This window comes from Procambarus clarkii, chromosome 62, assembly GCF_040958095.1.
Source record: "Procambarus clarkii isolate CNS0578487 chromosome 62, FALCON_Pclarkii_2.0, whole genome shotgun sequence".
Lineage (NCBI taxonomy): Eukaryota > Metazoa > Arthropoda > Malacostraca > Decapoda > Cambaridae > Procambarus > Procambarus clarkii.
The window spans coordinates 16,282,887-16,303,623 of NC_091211.1; the positions used below are offsets into that span (position 1 = coordinate 16,282,887).

Here is a 20,737-nt window from a genome sequence, read left to right on the forward strand (position 1 = left end):
GTCGTACCTAATAGCCAGAACGCACTTCTCAGCCTACTATTCAAGGCCTGATTTGCCTAATAAGCCAAGTTTTCATGAATTAATGTTTTTTCGTCTACCTAACCTACCTAACCTAACCTAACCTAGCTTTTTTTGGCTACCTAACCTAACCTTACCTATAAATATAGGTTAGGTTAGGTTAGGTAGGGTTGGTTAGGTTCGGTCATATATCTACGTTAATTTTAACTCCAATAAAAAAAAATTGACCTCATACATAGAGAAAAGGGTTGGTTTATAATTTCATAAGAAAAAAATTATATTAAATATATTAATTCAGGAAAACTTGGCTTATTAGGCAAATCGGGCCTTGAATAGTAGGCTGAGAAGTGAGTTCTGGCTACTAGGTACGACATATATATATATATATATATATATATATGTCGTACCTAGTAGCCAGAACGCACTTCTCAGCCTACTATGCAAGGCCAAATTTGCCTAATAAGCCAAGTTTTCATGAATTAATTGTTTTTCGACTACCTAACCTACCTAACCTAACCTAACCTAACTTTTTCGGCTACCTAACCTAACCTAACCTATAAAGATAGGTTAGGTTAGGTTAGGTAGGGTTGGTTAGGTTCGGTCATATATCTACGTTAATTTTAACTCCAATAAAAAAAATTAACCTCATACATAATGAAATGGGTAGCTTTATCATTTCATAAGAAAAAAATTAGAGAAAATATATTAATTCAGGAAAACTTGGCTTATTAGGCAAATTTGGCCTTGCATAGTAGGCTGAGAAGTGCGTTCTGGCTACTAGGTACGACATATATATATATATGTTTTACCTAGTAGCCAGAATGCACTATTTGGCCTACTATGCAAGGCTCGGTTTGCCTAATAAGCCAAATTTTCATGAATGTATTTATTTTTTCTAATTTTTCTTATGAAATGATAAATCTATTCATTTCATTATATATCAGTTCATTTTTTGTTAATTTGAATTAAAATTAACATAGCTAATATGACCGAACCTAACCAACCTTACCTAACCTAACCTTTCTTAACCTAACCTAAACTAACATAACTAAGTCAACAATTTATGTTCTTAATATAATATAATGATAATTTAAAAAAAATGGAAATATTTTGTTGAAAATAAGGAAAATCACTCAGCCTATTAGGCAAGTCGGGATTTTGCCTCGAGAGATATACTCTGCATTTACTAAACAGTTTACAAGCATGAAACTTGCCAATCAACTGTTGTTATTGTTTTAAACAACCTCCTGATGCTTCGCAGCTCACTAACTGTTTAATAATTGTAAACAAAGCCGCCACAGATTGAGAAAAGATGTACTGTTCGTAAGTGCTTGCGTAACTGCTAATTCGTGAATCTGGCCCCAGGTGTGTACATCAGCCAGTACTGGTGGTACACGCTTGGCCGACCCACCGTGAGTGTGTACCCGCCTCAGTAGCCGTTCCGCCACCCACATCTGACTACGTGGGGAGGGGAAGTACGTGGTGACAGTGTGTGGGAAGGGGGAAGTACGTGGTGACAGTATGTGGGTAGGGGAAGTACGTGATGACAGTATGTGGGTAGGGGAAGTACGTGGTGACTACGTGGGGAGGGGAAGTACGTGGTGACAGTATGGGGGGAAGGGGGAAGTACGTGGTGACAGTATGTGAGGAGGGGAAGTACGTGGAAAGGGGAAATACGTGAGGAGTGAATACGTGACTTAGAAGAACACAATTAACTTTTAGAGTAACAATACTTTCAATGATTTAGGCGGTGTTGAGCGCCAATATGTAGCGAGTTATAGAGAGGGAGAGAGAAAAGAGAATAAGAAAGGGAGAGAAAGTTGTAGGGAAAGAAGAAGATAGAGTTTTAGTGAGAGAGAGGGAGTGTGAGGAGAGAAGGTGAGCCAGAGGAAGGGAGGAACTCTGAGGAGGGAGACAGAGGGAAATAGTAAATGCTTCTATATAAGAGAATGATATGCAGGAAGTTTTTTGCATTCCTTGAAAATGTGTTGAAACACGAAAGCTCTCGGATTATTTTAGTTACATTTTTCACCTTGAAGCAATTGACTTAGACCTTCCCCAAGCAGCCAATGTCCGTCCCATACCCTAGACTATTTCCCCTAAAAATTTGAATAAGGCTGGCCTTAGGCTTCCAACAGACACATTCTTATCGATATAAATGTATATAATGCTCTTCATTTCGACGATCATGAATATAACCCTTTAACTTTTAATGAAATTTTCATGCTGATGAATATAGTACCCAAACTTATTTTGAAATCATAAGTGTTTCTGGTAACGATTTTAGACCATTGATGGAAACTGGTGGAGAGAGCAACGGGCGTCTGCACGCTCAGAACACCTCGGGGGTAATGTTCCCTGGAGGGCACCCGGGCACTTCAGTCTTTCACGTGTTTATGCAGTACGACGACAACTCCGCTGCCAGACGTATGGCCTGGTTACATTGTCGAGCTCGTAAAATTTTTGCTTGAATATATTTGAGGCTGTAGGTGAAAAATATGCATATGTTGGTAAAGTAGTAAATCAGGTACTGAAGCATTTCATATGCCATGTGTTGAAACTTAACCATGAGAGGAAAATCAAAATCGTCAGAGAACAATGACAACAATGAAGATATCAGCGATATTTTATAAATTCTATCATTATATATGACAACTGTTAAACACAAAAGAACGCAATGTTGCACTGATCACATTTGAGGAGCTGTTCACTTGAGACAGTTAAGCAAGTCCCAGCTGTGTCTGGGTACAAGTGACAGGATGAACAACCCAGCGGGTTTTCTTCCTATTGGGGAGTGTTGTACATGCTGCTATGGCGGTGTGTCCACTCACAAGATGAGTGGCGCTGCCCAATACTGTCACTATCGTGGTGTGTCCACTCACAGGATGAGTGGAGCTGCCCAATAAACTCGCACCTCGGGGCAAAATTGAAAAAAATGTCCGTCAACAGATGGGAGCACCGTGAATCCCGTTTTCTGAATTCTCCATTTTCTTTGGACGTGTTTGCTTGCAAACTAATTTAAAGCCAGAAGGAACCCGGATGGGGCGAGCGAGAAACATGGAGGCGCGCGCAGTGTTTCCCCAACCGAAAACTGAGCAAACGCCAGGATACCATAAAAACCCACGACACATGGCAGGCATATATATGACGGGAGACATCTCCCGTCACGCAGGGTGCAGTCGCACCTCTATAGATCTCCTGTATCATCTATTGATACTGGTAATGGCTCAAAAAGGCCACCACTTACGGGCTATTCATGCCCGTGCCACCTTTTGGGTGGCTTAATCTTAATCAATCAATCGGCAGGCATATGGATTACAATGCTCTTTCTCTCTCTCCAAAGAGAATAACAGCGGCACGACACAACAAAACACCGGAGTAAGGCCAAAAGACTGGAGACCGCCGGCGGTTCAGGCACCAGACACGACCCTCCCAAGCAGGGGTCCACGCGGCCACTCACAACCAAGCTACCACAAACTGGTCTGAAAACAGAACAGTTTGTGAACAAATCCACAAGGGCTTGACTTATTGTCAAGTTTCCTTGACAATAAGAGAAGCATCATATACAATACAATTCCCAAGGTAATTAATATCACAGCACCATGATGATATAAGATCAAATACACAAAGGAATTTAATCGCAGTAAACTATAACGAAAACGAGCAAGCAACAATGCTCACTGATATCCATGGATACCAAGTGAGCTGCTGTATATCAACCAGTAAGCTCATTGATGCACTGAGGGCAGGGCTGCATACGTGTGGCGGGCACGCTACGTGTGGAAGGTAGGCTACGTGTGGAGGGTAGGCTACGTGTGGAGGGCTGGTTACTTGTTAAGGGCTGTCTACGTGTGTCTACGTGTGGAGGGCAGACTACGTGTGGAAGGTAGGCTACGTGTGGAGGGTAGGCTACGTGTGGAGGGCTGGTTACTTGTTAAGGGCTGTCTACGTGTGGAGGGCAGACTACGTGTGGAGGGCAGACTACGTGTGGAGGGTAGGCTACGTGTGGAGGGTAGGCTATGTGTAGAGGGCTGGTTACTTGTTAAGGGCTGTCTACGTGTGGAGGGCAGGCTACGTGTGGAAGGTAGGCTACGTGTGGAGGGCTGTCTACGTGTGGAGGACCATTACTGCTGATGCAACAGAGAGTTGGGGTCAACAGCGCTAGTCCTTCCCCTTGACAACGTCGAGACAGCTGCCACACAGCGCCCTCTTATATATCCAATCCTGCAGCTGATTTCAGAAACGTCACCTGTGTTGTTCTGGACGCTGAAGCTGCTTGTTATTGGTGTTATATTGGAAATATCAGTGCAGTGGTTTTATTTAGGAAGTGAGCGGCTACGCAAGATGTCACGTATATAAGAGGGAGAAGGCTGAGGTTGTTTACCCAGTCTTAGTGTTCGTGTGGCCCAATGATCTCCTTCCCTGCTCTTCTGCTCCTCGGGGCCATGGCTGGCGCTATGGCAGGTGCTGACGCTATGACAGGTGCTGACGCTATGGCAGGTGCTGGCTCCATGGCAGGTGCTGACGCTATGGCAGATGCTGTCACCATGACAGATGCTGTCACCATGGCAGGTGCTGGCTCCATGGCAGGTGCTGGCTTCATGACAGATGCTGTTACCATGACAGGTGATGACACCATGACAGGTGCTGTCACCATGCCAGATGCTGTCACCATGACAGGTGCTGGCTCCATGACAGGTGCTGGCTCCATGACAGGTGCTGGCTCCATGACACATGTTGGGACAGGTGAGCCTAATCCTTTCCTTGATTTCCAACATAAAATACATTTTAGATACACTTCACATCTAGATAATGGCGGAGCTCAGATCTTCGCCTCCCACACAGTTCAGGGGAGGCGAAGGTGCTATCTTCACCGTAGAACAGTAACTCACCGGACGTACACAACTCTAACATTGATATTGATTGCTGCCGCTGGAGGCGGCTAGTTTATTGCAGATATCCTGTACACTACTGTGTACAGTGTACAGCATTATTATGCGTATAAAAGGTGTATTAAGTAATTATTAAGTATGATGCCGGTGACCCTAGTAAGCGGAGTTTATATCACCGATCCCTGAGTATAAACGAGTGTTACAATGACTAAATCATACACAATGTTTCCCCCCTCGCTGTCCGGCCCGTTGATGCCGTGAGGGGGCTTGGTGGGCAGCTGCCGCAGTGATGCTCCATGAGACAGTCCTCTGTCCTTTTGTGGCTCCTGCTGCTGTTCTCACAAATTGTGCTGGACAACTTTTCCTTTTCCTTATGTTTTCGTTTTTCTCCTTTCTACCGCGGTCTCTCGGTACATCCCCTAAGGACTTCCGCCCTATTGCCCTCACGAGTTGTGTCTTCAAACTCTTTGAACGTATGGTAAATGTTCGTCTGATGTGGTTCTTGGAGCACCATCACCTCCTCTCTCCTTCTCAATTTGGTTTTCGCAAGTGCCGCAGCACGACTGATGTCCTGGTGAACTTGGAGGTCTATATTCGTACTGCTTTTGCTGTGAAGACCTCCGTTGTTGCTGTCCTTTTTGACCTGGAAAAGGCTTATGACACGACTTGGAAATACCATATTCTGTCCCAACTTCATTCTTTTGGCCTTCGTGGTAATCTCCCTCTTCCTCCATAGCTTCCTCTTTCGTCGTTCCTTTCGAGTCAGGCTTGGTACCACTCTCTCTGCCTCTTTTCGGCAATACGAAGGTGTGCCCCAGGGTAGTGTTCTGAGCACTACTCTTTTTCTGGTTGCCCTCAATGGACTTCTTTCCTCTCTTCCTTCTGGCATCTTCTCCGCTCTTTATGTCGACGATCTTACTCTTTGCTGTTCAGGTGATGATTCGCCTCTCCTTCAACGGCGGCTTCAACTTGCGATTGATGCCGTGTCGTCTTGGGTCACCAATCATGGCTTTAAGTTCTCTGCAACTAAGACTTGTGCCATGACTTTTACCCGAAAGCATGTCGTCCTTCGTCCCTCTGTCACTTTATGGTCATCCCCTTGAGTACAAAGATTCTGCGAAGCTTTTGGGGTTAATCTTTGACACTCGTTTGTCTTGGTTACCTCCTAGTTGAATGCTCTAAGGCCCTTAACCTACTTAAGGTTTTGTCCCATACTTCTTGGGGAGCGGATAGCCGCACGCTCCTTTATTGGCATTTCTCTCTTGTCCTGTCTAAGCTCGATTATGGTTGCCCTGCTTACTCTTCTGCTTCTCTTTCTACTCTTCGCCGTCTTGATCCTTTGCACCATACTGGGTTGCGCCTCAGCTCTGGTGCCTCTCGTTCAACTCCTACCCTCATCTTGTACGCTGATACTGGCTTCCTATCTCTCCAGGACTGCCGTGATCGCTACAGTCTTCGCTATCTTGCGCGGTTCTTACAGCACCCTCACTCTCGCCTCTGTCGTGCTTTGACTTTTACCCCTCCTGTAGTTCCTGTTCCTCTTCACCATCTTCCTCTTTCTGTCCGTTTGTCTCGCTTACAAGACTCTCTTTCGGTTCATATTACCAATGTTTCTCCTCGTATTGTTCCGTCCTTGCCCCCGTGGAGGGTCCCCCTTCCCATATTTTGTACTTCTCTGACCCGCATTACTAAACCTTTTACCCCGCCTACAGTTCTGAAACGCCTCTTCCTTGAGCACTTTTCTTCTCACTCTCACTCCGTTTCTGTCTTCACCGACGGGTCTAAGTCTGCTGACGGTGTGGGCTACTGTTGTTTTTCCTGACCACACTTGTGTGTGTCGCCTTCCTCCGGAGGCTAGCATCTTCACAGCAGAACTTTATGCTATTCTCTATGCTCTTAGTCTCCTGCTTTCTTGTTGTCAATCCTCCTTTGTGGTGGTAGTTGACTCTCGTAGTGCCCTCGTGGCTTTGGGGTACTTTAATCCGATCTACCCGGTGGTCATCGAGATTCAACATTGGCTGGTTCTTACCTCCAGTAAATTTAAGTAGGTAGAGTTTTGCTGGGTTCCCAGTCATGTTAGTGTCTCTTTTAATGAGAGTTTGGATGCTGACGCTAAGGAAGCTATCAGCACTTGTCCCATCTCCCGTAAAGGTATTCCTTATTCAGAGTTTTACCCAGTTATTCATTCCTCCATCCTTGCCCGTTGGCAGGGTTGTTGGTCTTCTGTTATTGGTAACAAACTGCGTACTCTTAAGAGTAGTGTGTCCCTGTGGCCTTCCTCCTACCACCGTAACCGGCGGTGGGAAACGGATCTGGCTAGGTTACGTACTGGCTATTCACGTTTAACTTAGGGTCACTTAATGAAGTGCTCCTTATTGTCCAAATTGAATTGTTCCTCTTACGGTCGTGCACATTCTTGTTGAATGTCCTGACTTGCAGGACGAGCGTGTCTCTTGCTTTCCGACCGTCCCTCGCGGCCACTTGTCCCTCGATAGTATTCTTGGTGACTCGGATACTTTTGATATCGTTCGCCTTATGCGTTTCTGTTCTCGTATTGGCATCCTTGGTGATATTTAGCGCCCTCTGATTATCCCTCACATTTGATGGTGCTACATAACCTTCCCGGTTTGGTGCCTTCTGTTGATAATTACTTTACATTTCACAATGTTCACTGTGTCAATTGTCATTTTAGAGCAGCGTTAAGTGTTTTACTGTTTTGGTTTAAATATTGCCCTAACTTAAAATGTGATCAATAATAATTATTATAAGCAATACAGCTTTGACATATTTTTAGTACTATCTCCGTATACATGAATGTGTAATTGTACCTTTTAAATATATTAACTATGTATGATTCGGCTGGATATTTTGATTGACTATGACTCACTGTGCACCTCATACTCTCTCTCTGTGCACCTCATGCTTTCACTGTGCACCTCATACTCTCTCTTTGTGCACCTCATACTCTCACTGTGCACCTCATACTCTCACTGTACACCTCATACCCTCTCTCTGTGCACCTCATACTCTCACTGTGCACCTCATACTCTCACTGTGCACCTCATACTCTCTCTCTGTGCACCTCATACTCTCTCTGTGCACCTCATACTCTCACTGTGCACCTCATACTCTCACTGTGCACCTCATACTCTCTCTCTGTGCACCTCATACTCTCACTGTGCACCTCATACTCTCTCTGTGCACCTCATACTCTCTCTGTGCACCTCATACTCTCACTGTGCACCTCATACTCTCACTGTACACCTCATACCCTCTCTCTGTGCACCTCATACTCTCACTGTGCACCTCATACTCTCACTGTGCACCTCATACTCTCTCTCTGTGCACCTCATACTCTCTCTGTGCACCTCATACTCTCACTGTGCACCTCATACTCTCACTGTGCACCTCATACTCTCTCTCTGTGCACCTCATACTCTCACTGTGCACCTCATACTCTCTCTGTGCACCTCATACTCTCTCTGTGCACCTCATACTCTCACTGTGCACCTCATACTCTCACTGTGCACCTCATACTCTCTCTGTGCACCTCATACTCTCACTGTGCACCTCATACTCTCACTGTGCACCTCATACTCTCACTGTGCACCTCATACTCTCTCTGTGCACCTCATACTCTCACTGTGCACCTCATACTCTCAGCTGTGCACCTCATACTCTCACTGTGCACCTCATACTCTCAACTGTGCACCTCATACTCTCACTGTGCACCTCATACTCAACTGTGCACCTCATACTCTCACTGTGCACCTCATACTCTCACTGTGCACCTCATACTCTCACTGTGCACCTCATACTCTCTCTGTGCACCTCATACTCTCACTGTGCACCTCATACTCTCACTGTGCACCTCATACTCTCTCTGTGCACCTGATACTCTCACTGTGCACCTCATACTCTCACTGTGCACCTCATACTCTCACTGTGCACCTCATACTCTCTCTGTGCACCTCATACTCTCACTGTGCACCTCATACTCTCAACTGTGCACCTCATACTCTCACTGTGCACCTCATACTCTCAACTGTGCACCTCATACTCTCACTGTGCACCTCATACTCCACTGTGCACCTCATACTCTCACTGTGCACCTCATACTCTCACTGTGCACCTCATACTCTCACTGTGCACCTCATACTCTCTCTGTGCACCTCATACTCTCACTGTGCACCTCATACTCTCTCTGTGCACCTCATACTCTCACTGTGTATCTCATACTCCACTGTGCACCTCATACTCTCGCTGTTCACCTCATACTCTCTCTGTGCACCTCATACTCTCCTCTGCACCTCATACTCTCCTCTGCACCTCAGACCCTCACTCAAGGTTGCCTCAGCAGGGTGGAGGACGACTGCTGCACCTCGGTGTTCCCTGGAGTGTGACATCACTGGTCCCCCGAGGCTGACCTACCGTCCGGGCTACACATACTACTACTCCTACTCGGGTACAGCGCAAGTCCAAGTGGAGGGCGTGGAGGGCGGAGTGGCGGCGACGGAGTGGTCCTCCAGCGTGGAGGTGGTGTGGGTCACCCCCTGTGATGTGGCTATTGTCATGAAGGACCTCCTTGTGGACGGAGTCTCAGGTGAGGGGGGGTTGTGAGGGCGAGCTTTGGTGGTCAAACTTCACATTATAAGATGTTGAGACGTCGACGTTCCGGTCTGTTCTGGTCCGTTGTCGAGTCGGTTGTCACCCATCGTGTGACGACTCGACGTTACACGCATCAGTCGACTTGATAATCGACATTACACGCATCAGTCGACTTAATAATCGACGTTACACGCATCAGTCGACTTAATAATCGACGTTACACGCATCAGTCGACTTGATAATCGACGTTACACGCATCAGTCGACTTAATAATCGACGTTACACGCATCAGTCGACTTGATAATCGACATTACACGCATCAGTCGACTTAATAATCGACGTTACACGCATCAGTCGACTTAATAATCGACGTTACACGCATCAGTCGACTTGATAATCGACGTTACACGCATCAGTCGACTTAATAATCGACGTTACACGCATCAGTCGACTTGATAATCGACGTTACACGCATCAGTCGACTTGATAATCGACGTTACACGCATTAGTCGACTTAATAATCGACGTTACGCGCATCAGTCGACTTGATAATCGACGTTACACGCATTAGTCGACTTGATAATGGTCCGGGACGCAGGGAAACGTGGTCGTCTCAACATCATCTGGTGTGTGGTCTGGTCATGATGTCTTCAGCCACGTTATTGTGGCTCATCGTCTGCACAAGGTAAGCTTTGTTAATGGCTGGGCGTCGTTCAGTGAGGTTAAGCATATTTGGGATTGGCCTGTCACTGGGTGAGTTATCACAGAGAGCCTCGTGTGTGTTATCATACTGAGTGTTGAAAGTATGCATGGTGTTGCTGGTATCTGTGTCCACTTGCTTACTACACCTACACTGACGCAGGGTTTGCATGCATTCCTACGGCTCGTCTGAGTGTCTAGTTCACGCCCGTGTCCTCTCGTCCTGTCCACACTCATGCTAAACACTCCAGTCACCTGGGCTTTAGGAGACTCGAACCCTGGACATCTCTTTTTATGCTAAACATTTGTCTCCTATCGGGTCCATCGGTGCCCTGAAGAATCTTGTATGTCGTCATCATAATCCATCTTTCCTTTCTCTTTGAGCGGTCATGGTGAGGTCTCGTTCTCTCAGCCTTTCCTGCGTTCTCTCAGCCTTTCCTGTGCTCTCTCAGCCTTTCCTGCGTTCTCTCAGCCTTTCCTGTGCTCTCTCAGCCTTTCCTGCGTTCTCTCAGCCTTTCCTGCGTTCTCTCAGCCTTTCCGGTGCTCTCTCAGCCTTTCCTGCGTTCTCTCAGCCTTTCCTGCGTTCTGTCAGCCTTTCCTGCGTTCTCTCAGCCTTTCCTGCGTTCTCTCAGCCTTTCCTGTGCTCTCTCAGCCTTTCCTGCGTTCTCTCAGCCTTTCCTGCGCTCTCTCAGCCTTTCCTGCGTTCTCTCAGCCTTTCCTGCGTTCTCTCAGCCTTTCCTGCGTTCTCTCAGCCTTTCCTGCGTTCTCTCAGCCTTTCCTGTGCTCTCTCAGCCTTTCCTGTGTTCTCTCAGCCTTTCCTGCGTTCTCTCAGCCTTTCCTGCGTTCTCTCAGCCTTTCCTGTGCTCTCTCAGCCTTTCCTGCGTTCTCTCAGCCTTTCCTGCGTTCTCTCAGCCTTTCCTGCGTTCTCTCAGCCTTTCCTGTGCTCTCTCAGCCTTTCCTGCGTTCTCTCAGCCTTTCCTGCGTTCTCTCAGCCTTTCCTGCGTTCTCTCAGCCTTTCCTGTGCTCTCTCAGCCTTTCCTGCGTTCTCTCAGCCTTTCCTGTGCTCTCTCAGCCTTTCCTGTGCTCTCTCAGCCTTTCCTGCGTTCTCTCAGCCTTTCCTGCGTTCTGTCAGCCTTTCCTGCGTTCTCTCAGCCTTTCCTGCGTTCTCTCAGCCTTTCCTGCGCTCTCTCAGCCTTTCCTGCGTTCTCTCAGCCTTTCCTGCGTTCTCTCAGCCTTTCCTGCGTTCTCTCAGCCTTTCCTGCGTTCTCTCAGCCTTTCCTGCGTTCTCTCAGCCTTTCCTGCGTTCTCTCAGCCTTTCCTGGTATCTCAGTTCTCTAACTTCAGAGTATGTTATAGTAAATAGTAGTGTGGGATAAATCTTTATAGACGTTGTGAAGTGTTGGTGTTTGTATTGTGGTGGAGAGTCTATACCGGGGCATCAGACACCAATTGTGATCTAAGACAGGTAGTGTGTGTTTAACGTCGTTATAGCTTCCTTGTACAGGTGCCTCAGGCGACGCGAATGATCGCAAGCTTTGCACACGCTGCTGATGTTTCCTGGTTAGTGTGGTACTCTGTTGATAGACGTGCAACGATATCTACCATTTTGTTTTCCATTTTTTCTAGAAATAGAAATTGTCACTCTATTTTTTCATGCGATCATTTTTCTAGATTATCTAGATAGTTGAGATGTTATGTCGTGGTCTCCTTTTGTTAGTGCTTCCTGTATTTATTCTTCATTGGTTCTCCTTCCCTGTCCGATCTTGTCTAGTTACTGTATCGCTAACTGAAGTGTGTCTCGTGATGTCACTCTGAAGTGGTTTGGTTGTTACATCATTATTGCACTGCTGCTTAATGTTGGAATGAATATATTGTTCAATTCTGAATATTTCTGGGGCGCAAAGTCCATCATGCCTTGCACAGACCTGTAACGGGGGGTGGGGGGAAATAGCTCTATCTTGTCCATTATTCCACCCCCCAGTTAACTAACGAAGCCGGGGGAAACAGCTCTCTCTAGTCCGTTATCCCGTCTCCAGTTAGCTAACTATTCTAGAGCACTCCCAGAGTTCCTAAGGCAACCTCTCTCGTTCAACACCTTGTAACCTAGGTATTCGACTACCTAGGTGCTAAGACTACAAGGCGCCGTAACTGGATCAGCTACCCGAAACTCTAGAGAGAACTCTAGAATATAGGATCATGCCACAAACGTATAAGAGGAAACGAAAGGAAAGAAATGAATAGTGAAGTAATTAGTGAGGGTTTGGGGTGAGAGGGAGAGAAGTGGGAGGGGCGAGGAGGGTCATTAGTTGAAAGTGAGAGTTGAGAGAGGGGTGGAGGGAGAGGTGTAGATAGGTAGAAGGAGAAGAGTAGATAGTAGAAGTAGAAGAGTAGATAGTAGAAGACGAAATGCTGCCACCATCCATTCATGATCATTACACACAAGACAAGGAATGGAACTTGCCTGTATCACAAAATTCTCAAAAGATGTTATCATGAGTTCATTATTAGTATGTTCCCTCTGTACCATGTATCAACTCCAAACATGTACTCGTTAATATCATGAAACCAGTAACCACAGAGGCTTTCTCACCTCAACTCAAAATCTCTAGGGAACAAAGTTAAACACAATTTAAATAATAAATTCATAATTATATTTCCCATGAAGTATCATAATTTAGCAATTCAATTAAAATGTTAAAGAGAGTCATCATCCAAGAATTCGAGAACCCTACAACTTGACTGCCCCTGATCATCACACAACATATGTAAACACGACCAAGTCACCTTAATGTTCACTCACCGAGGACTGAGTCTAAGTTGAATAGAGAGGGGGGGGGGGTCTGCAATTTTCAGGCAGCGTCACCCCCCGTCTGGTGACGGCCTATCTCGACGGCTGGCCTCTGCTCTGCTCCGCTGGCCGGTCTCCTATTGCCTTTTTGCTGGATAGCTCTCCGAGTTTATATTGGGGAACCTAGTAGCTAACTCCGCCCACAAGTAGATAGCCTCCGGCACTACCAAGCCACTCCTTAAACGTCGGCATGTTTGAAGGCTACCCGGCTCCAATTATACGCTTAGCGGAAGCAAGGTGAAATTATCATGATCTGACCTCAGGTCACTTGGGGTCGTTAACGGTTAGAGGTGTGAGATCTCAGGCAGACAACTGGCGCCTCTCCGATCCTTGTCTGTGACTCATGTACTCTATGTATGTATTAACCTAAACCAAACACTTTTACAGTGTTACATCTCCCCTTCTCCCCGAAAATAAAGTTTTTGCAACACTGCTAAAGCAAGCTAGCTGTGTGCGACAACTTTATTAACGAAAAGAATACATCCTAGCTAAACAAATATACATCATCCTACTCTAAAAAATGAAATATATAGACAGACGTCCATTGTCTCTGGCTGGGCGACGTCACTGCTTGGTCTTGTAGATAATCCTGTACCACATTTCTTCAACACAACTGCCTCCGTCGCTTCTCCGTCGTTAACGCACAACAACACTTGGTCAACCCGAAAGCCGTTACTACTTGAACTGCGCACAGGACCGTGGAATTCGGTTGTCCCAGCTGATCTGTAATTGGCCCTACGTCAGTCACCATGAGAGACGTATATTGGGGTTCTTCACAGCTATAGGGACTACAAGTTTCGAGACCTTCATATAGTTGCCAACAGTAGAAATCCCATCCTACTCTTCTTCCTCCCTGTTGCTCCAGCACGCCTCCTTCAGAGAGCTACTTCTGACAGCCACATCAAGTCCGCATGACACAGGAAGAATCACTCAACAGAGCAACATGCTTGTAGGAGGGGCGGCCAGTTAAGGCAAACGATCCTGTCTTGCAATTACGCTCCATGCAATGATGCTGATACCAGCAAGGGACACGAGGCATCGTGTCTCACTCAGCTTGTCTTATCTTCTTTCTTCTCTTCTTTCTTCTCTCTTCCTTCTTCTCTCTTCTTTCTTCTCTCTTCTTTCTTCTCTCTTCTTTCTTCTCTCTTCCTCCTCCCATGGGTCTTTGACAAGCGACCTGGGGTCCATTGGGGTCCGTCCTGGGTAGACCGATGTTGGTGGGACAGACTGGAGTCGTTGTTCCTCTTCCATCTTTACTGGGTCGTCTGGGTTCGTCTGCAGAACGACCTGGGGTCCACTGGGGTCCGTCCGTCTTGGGGTCCACTGGGGTCCGTCCGTCCTGGGGTCCACAGGGTAGACCAATGTTGACCGACCGAGAGGGCTGCATCTTGGGGTCCCCTGGGGTGGTGGTGGTGGTGGAGCCATGACCTCCAGGTAGTGGGCTGGTCGTGGTGGTGGTGATAAACGCCCCTGAGTGTGGTACACAGCAGCCGTCTCCCTCTTTTGTATGTGCGTCTCTCCTCTCTTCTGGCTCCCACCTGTGGGTGAACAGAAAGGCAACAATACCCGTGTTCCATCTTGTTGTGTGACCCTGTAGTTTGTATAGGGTTCACACAGTCCAATTATAAGCTCTCCTCCTGGCAACAACTACACTTAAATTTTAATAATCCAATTAACTCTGAATGATATTGACTTGGTGGAACATAAAACAGTAACAGAGTAAAGTTAGAGAAGAGAGAATAAGGTCATCACTACTTTTAACTTGTCATACAAAAAAAAAATCAACACTAATAGACAAAACACTAGCCTAACTTAACTGTACCGTTCCTAATCTTAAGTACATAATTAAACGTTACTCCCACCCTTAACCTACAGCCACCTACGTGACCCAGAGTGTCTCCCTAGCATCTCCGCCGGTCAACAACCCCAAACTGTTGCCACCCCCTGTGACCAGACTATCTAACGTCGAGCGTCCCCAACGTGAAGTCTACTGACATACTAAGCCTCCCCCTAGTATGCTGTACAATACCAGTACACCTCGGGTTATTGCGTTCAAATGGAGTAAAACAGTCGATCGCAATAATCTGAGCAGAACCCCTACTTAAAAACTACACCTGCCACTCCCCACTGACCTGGAGACCAGCGGTGGCTGGGTGTCCCCGTGGGACATGCGAGGTCACCTGTCACACTCAGGTGAGCTCCACTACCCACCAACCGCTAAGTTCCAAAATCGCCAAATCTTATTACTAACATAAATCACTACACACGCAAGTTCTGGTGAACATTCCCTGAACTACACAAAACTCACAAAATCACTAAACACAACACCAGAGAATCACTATCTCCTAACCTGAAAAAACTCGCTAAATCGCGAAAGTAAAACACCTGTCAAGATCTCCCTGATAGCGCCTGAGCGGCAAAAAGACACGTGGGACTGAACAATGTTAAATGAACACTAGCCTACAACATTGTTCAACACCGCTGCCAACATTGTAACGGGGGGGTGGGGGGAAATAGCTCTATCTTGTCCATTATTCCACCCCCCAGTTAACTAACGAGGCCGGGGGAAACAGCTCTCTCTAGTCCGTTATTCCGTCCTCAGTTAGCTAACTATTCTAGAGCACTCCCAGAGTTCCTAAGGCAACCTCTCTCGTTCAACACCTTGTAACCTAGGTATTCGACTACCTAGGTGCTAAGACTACAAGGCGCCGTCACTTGATCAGTTACCCGAAACTCTAGAGAGAACTCTAGAATACATAATCATTGCCACAAACGTATAAGAGAAAACGAAAGGAAAGAAATGAATAGTGAAGTAATTAGTGAGGGTTTGGGGTAAGAGGTAGGGAGGTGGGAGGAGCGAGGAGGGTCATTAGTTGAAAGTGAGAGTTTAGAGATGGGTGGAGGGAGAGGTGTAGATAGGTAGAAGTAGAAGAGTAGATAGTAGAAGACGAAATGCTGCCACCATCCATTCATGATCATTACACACAAGACAAGGAATGGAACTTGCCTGTATCACAAAATTCTCAAAAGATGTTATCATGAGTTCATTATTAGTATGTTCCCTCTGTACCATGTATCAACTCCAAACATGTACTCGTTAATATCATGAAACCAGTAACCACAGAGGCTTTCTCACCTCAACTCAAAATCTCTAGGGAACAAAGTTAAACACAATTTAAATAATAAATTCATAATTATATTTCCCATGAAGTATCATAATTTAGCAATTCAATTAAAATGTTAAAGAGAGTCATCATCCAAGAATTCGAGAACCCTACAACTTGACTGCCCCTGATCATCACACAACATATGTAAACACGACCAAGTCACCTTAATGTTCACTCACCGAGGACTGAGTCTAAGTTGAATAGAGAGGGGGGGGGGTCTGCAATTTTCAGGCAGCGTCACCCCCCGTCTGGTGACGGCCTATCTCGACGGCTGGCCTCTGCTCTGCTCCGCTGGCCGGTCTCCTATTGCCTTTTTGCTGGATAGCTCTCCGAGTTTATATTGGGGAACCTAGTAGCTAACTCCGCCCACAAGTAGATAGCCTCCGGCACTACCAAGCCACTCCTTAAACGTCGGCATGTTTGAAGGCTACCCGGCTCCAATTATACGCTTAGCGGAAGCAAGGTGAAATTATCATGATCTGACCTCAGGTCACTTGGGGTCGTTAACGGTTAGAGGTGTGAGATCTCAGGCAGACAACTGGCGCCTCTCCGATCCTTGTCTGTGACTCATGTACTCTATGTATGTATTAACCTAAACCAAACACTTTTACAGTGTTACAGACCTGCTCCTGAGTCGTGGCTCCCACGGCACTTCTTTTACAAAACACTCTTGTTCTTGTATTTGGGAGGGGAGCCGGTCGGCCGAGCGGACAGCACGCTGGACTTGTGATCCTGTGGTCCTGGGTTCGATCCCAGGCGCCGGCGAGAAACAATGGGCAGAGTTTCTTTCACCCTATGCCCCTGTTACCTAGCAGTAAAATAGGTACCTGGGTGTTAGTCAGCTGTCACGGGCTGCTTCCTGGGGGTGGAGGCCTGGTCGAGGACCGGGCCGCGGGGACACTAAAGCCCCGAAATCATCTCAAGATAACCTCAAGGTATACTTCCCTTCCCTGTGTACTGGTCTCCTATCCTCTCCTTGTGCTTCACTTTACAGTGGAACTATTTACGGTCACAGTGGTCACTGAGTTCTAGTGGTCTGTTTTCTCATCTACAGCCCCGTGGTGGGTCAAGATGGTGTCTAGCCTGGTTTATCTCTTCTCTCATTTGCTCGTGTTTCTTCTATGACATGTATGAGGACGTTTACGTTCATCATGTCCACCAACCTTGCTCTCCGTGTACCAGGGCCACTGTGTACACTTCTTGTCACTCAATCAAGCCTCAGTGAGTGAAATCTCCCAGGATTATAAATTTGTCGTTCACTCTTCTCTCTCTCATCTCATTTTCTTCTTGTAATGTATTTGTTATCATTTTATTAATTCTGCTAGAATTTACCTACTTAAAATTATCTGTTAGATTAAGGACCTGCCCGAAACGCTGCGCGTACTAGTGGCTTTACAAGATTGTAAATACTATGCTATGTATTCTCACAAACCCAATGTACCTTCTTGTATATAAATAAATAAATAAATAAATAAATAAATAAATAAATAAATAAATAAATAAATAAACTGTGTGAGGAGTTGTTTCATCCCCCCCCCTTATAACATGTTTACTTCAGAGATATTATCATTTTCGTATTCCTTGGTGATCCCTGTGGTGGTCGTGCACACTCCCAGTCACTGCTTTACCTCCACGTGCTCCTACCATTCATATCACACTCTGTTTTTCCATTCGTGTTTGTGACTGTAACTTGCTTGAACTTACTACAGGCGCTGTACCTACCTTCAGGTACAGCAGGTGCTGACCTGCTGGAACGGTACCCTCTGCTGGTGGCGGTCCGTGACGGCCGGGTCCAGCACGTGTGTAGCCATCCCCACGACCAGTCTTGGGCCCTCAACATGAAGAAGGGCGTCGCGTCTGCCCTCCAGAACTCTCTCCCTTCCTTTACCACCATCACACATCTTACCTTAACAGAGGTAATTATAATACATATAATAATAATAATAATAACAATAATGCAAAAAGAAATATTAATATGCTGTTTCAGTGAGAAAATTAGTAGGAGAAATGAGAGGGATTCGAACCTTCAGGTTAGGTATTCCCAAGCACACACCTTAATCCACAGGACCACAATATGCCTTAAAAGTAGTGTAACCTGGGATTGAAGTGAGTCGTGTAGGGGTCGTGAGGCCTCCAGCTGACACCGACTCAGGGCTCCACACATCACCCGCCTACACTAAATACAATCTGCTTGATATAGGCCACAAGGCTTGCTGTAGTATTCATTTTTTTTATTTTGAGATATATACAAGAGTTGTTACATTCTTGTGCAGCCACTAGTGCGCGTAGCGTTTCGGGCAGGTCCCTGGAATACGATCCCCTGCCGCGAAGAATCGTTGTTACAACCAAGTACACATTTTACTGTTGAGTTAAACAGAGGCTACAGTTAAGGATTTGCGCCCAGTAAATCCTCCCCGGCCAGGATACGAACCCATGACAAAGCGCTCGCCGAACGCCAGGCGAGTGTATTACCATTACACCACGGAGACTGTATAATCATTTAATTCTTCTGTTGATATATCTTTGACATGGAGTAGCGATACTTTGTTCTTTATCTGGCCGCAACATATATTTTCCATGTAGGTTATGTTATTTCAGAAAAAAAGTTTTATTAAGCAACAAAATAGAAGTAAATTTATTTGTATAGACTATGTGGTGTAAAACGGCAGTGTATGATTATTGCTAATATTATTATCTTTCGACAGACGGACGTGGTTGGAACGTGCCCAACGAGGTACGAGGTGCAGAACCAGGGAGACAGAGTCATTGTGAAGAAGGAGAAGAACCACCGCCTGTGTAAGCAGCGTTACCCGACCCCTGCTGAGACCCAGGTTCCCTGGCTCAAAGGTCCTCTGCCGCTGGAAGAGTCCCGCTCTGTGTGTAAACAAGAGATCAGGAACGGAATCTACTCCAGCATCACCTGTGAGGATAAGAACGTGGTCAGACCCAGCTATGGCGCCTATAAGTATATTGAAGCCAAAATGGAGTCCACATTGAGATACGTCTCAGTATCCAACGACCAATCAGGTGCCGCCTCTGCCATCTCTCAAGCTAACATGGAACGCAAGAGTCTCCGGTATGACTACGATACCCTCAAGAAGGACCCGTCCATGGTGGCCCAGTTGGACCAGACCATGAAGCAGATCTGTGAGAAGACTAAAGATGCCGTTGAGCGTGACGTTGCTGCTCTGGTAGCCAAGGCTGCACAACTCCTGCGACGAGTCCCTGAGGAAGCCATAACACAAACTTTGGACAAAATCCGCAGCGGACGCTTCTGTGAAGGCAACAAAAAACTTGAAAGCATCTTTTTAGATACTGTTGCATTCGTGCATGAATCAGGTGCAGTGAAGGTTATAGTGAAGGAGCTAGTGAAGGGACGTGTTCCAAGGTTTCGTGCCGTGCTCTATGCCTTGGCCCTCTACCTTCATCCTCGTCCATGTATCCGGACTATAGAAGCTCTGAGGCCGCTATTCGAGTCATCCCAACCTTTGACCTACATGACCTTAGCTGCTGCCTCCGTGGTCAACGCTTATTGTCGCCACACTCCTCACTGTGATGACGAAGAACCTGTGAGGAGTCTGGCCGAAACTTTAAGCAATAAGCTAGAACACCAGTGCTCTCCCGCCAGCACGGAGGAGACTCAGGAGGAAGCGCTCGCAACACTCAAGGCTCTAGGCAACATGGGTGTGATGGCGCCTAATGTCATCAAGTCGACCATAAAGTGCTTGAAAACAGAGAACATGAAGACCAACATTCGCGTCGCTGCTGCCCAGGCCTTCAGACAAGCACACTGCCACCATTCAGTAAGTAACACTTCCACGCCACTACCCTGTAATTGAAATTGAAATAAGTTTATTGAGGTAAAATCCACACAAAGGGATGAGGTAGCTCAAGCTATTCTCACCCCGTTCAGTACATCGTGTTAATACATACATATACACACATCACAAACAATAAACATATTACCAAACATTCTGAGAGATAAACATATACATTTCCTTCTTTACACAAGTAGTATGGTACACAAATACTTTTACTTTTACCCTGTAATAGTTCCACGCTACAACCCTCCTTTACACCATATTGAGAAAGTGTGCAATACTCATATTCTCAGCTCTCCTTCCAAGGCACACAACTAAAGCTTGATCTTACACTAGGCAACAACGGAACTTGTGAACGTGGCTCTTGGTCCCACTGAGAATACTGAGGTCCGCATTGCTTCTTACACTGTGGCAATATCTTGTGCGCGGGAGGAAGATATTATCAATATTCTTACTAAGATCTCTAATGAGAAAAATACTCAAGGTAAATATTTGTTATGGTTTGATACGCACAAGCTTGAATATTGCGCAATATACAGAGCTTGTATTATAGAGTAGTTTATTATATTGTATATCATATATTGTTATTATAATACATACTGTTATAAATACATTATAAGCTTGAAATAATGATAACAATACTATATACTGTACTTCCTTTTGTAATGAGCATTTCTTACGTGA

The 20,737-nt window shown here is 46.0% G+C and overlaps 1 protein-coding gene across 2 annotated transcripts in view; it reads left to right on the plus strand.

The window, feature by feature from the left end:
* Positions 1-2,749: 2,749 nt before the first annotated feature.
* LOC123766430 (vitellogenin) overlaps positions 2,750-20,737 on the plus strand; it is a 37,596-nt gene continuing 19,608 nt past the window's right edge. Inside the window, exons 1-5 of one of the 2 annotated variants that reach the window (XM_069308199.1) lie at positions 2,750-4,764; positions 9,268-9,513; positions 17,961-18,148; positions 18,938-20,035; positions 20,390-20,537. In XM_069308199.1, coding sequence (XP_069164300.1) covers positions 4,428-4,764; positions 9,268-9,513; positions 17,961-18,148; positions 18,938-20,035; positions 20,390-20,537 — 2,017 coding nt within the window. In that variant the 5' untranslated portion in view covers positions 2,750-4,427. The remainder of the gene's footprint in view (positions 4,765-9,267; positions 9,514-17,960; positions 18,149-18,937; positions 20,036-20,389; positions 20,538-20,737) is intronic. The other variant, XM_045755533.2, reaches the window with a different exon arrangement.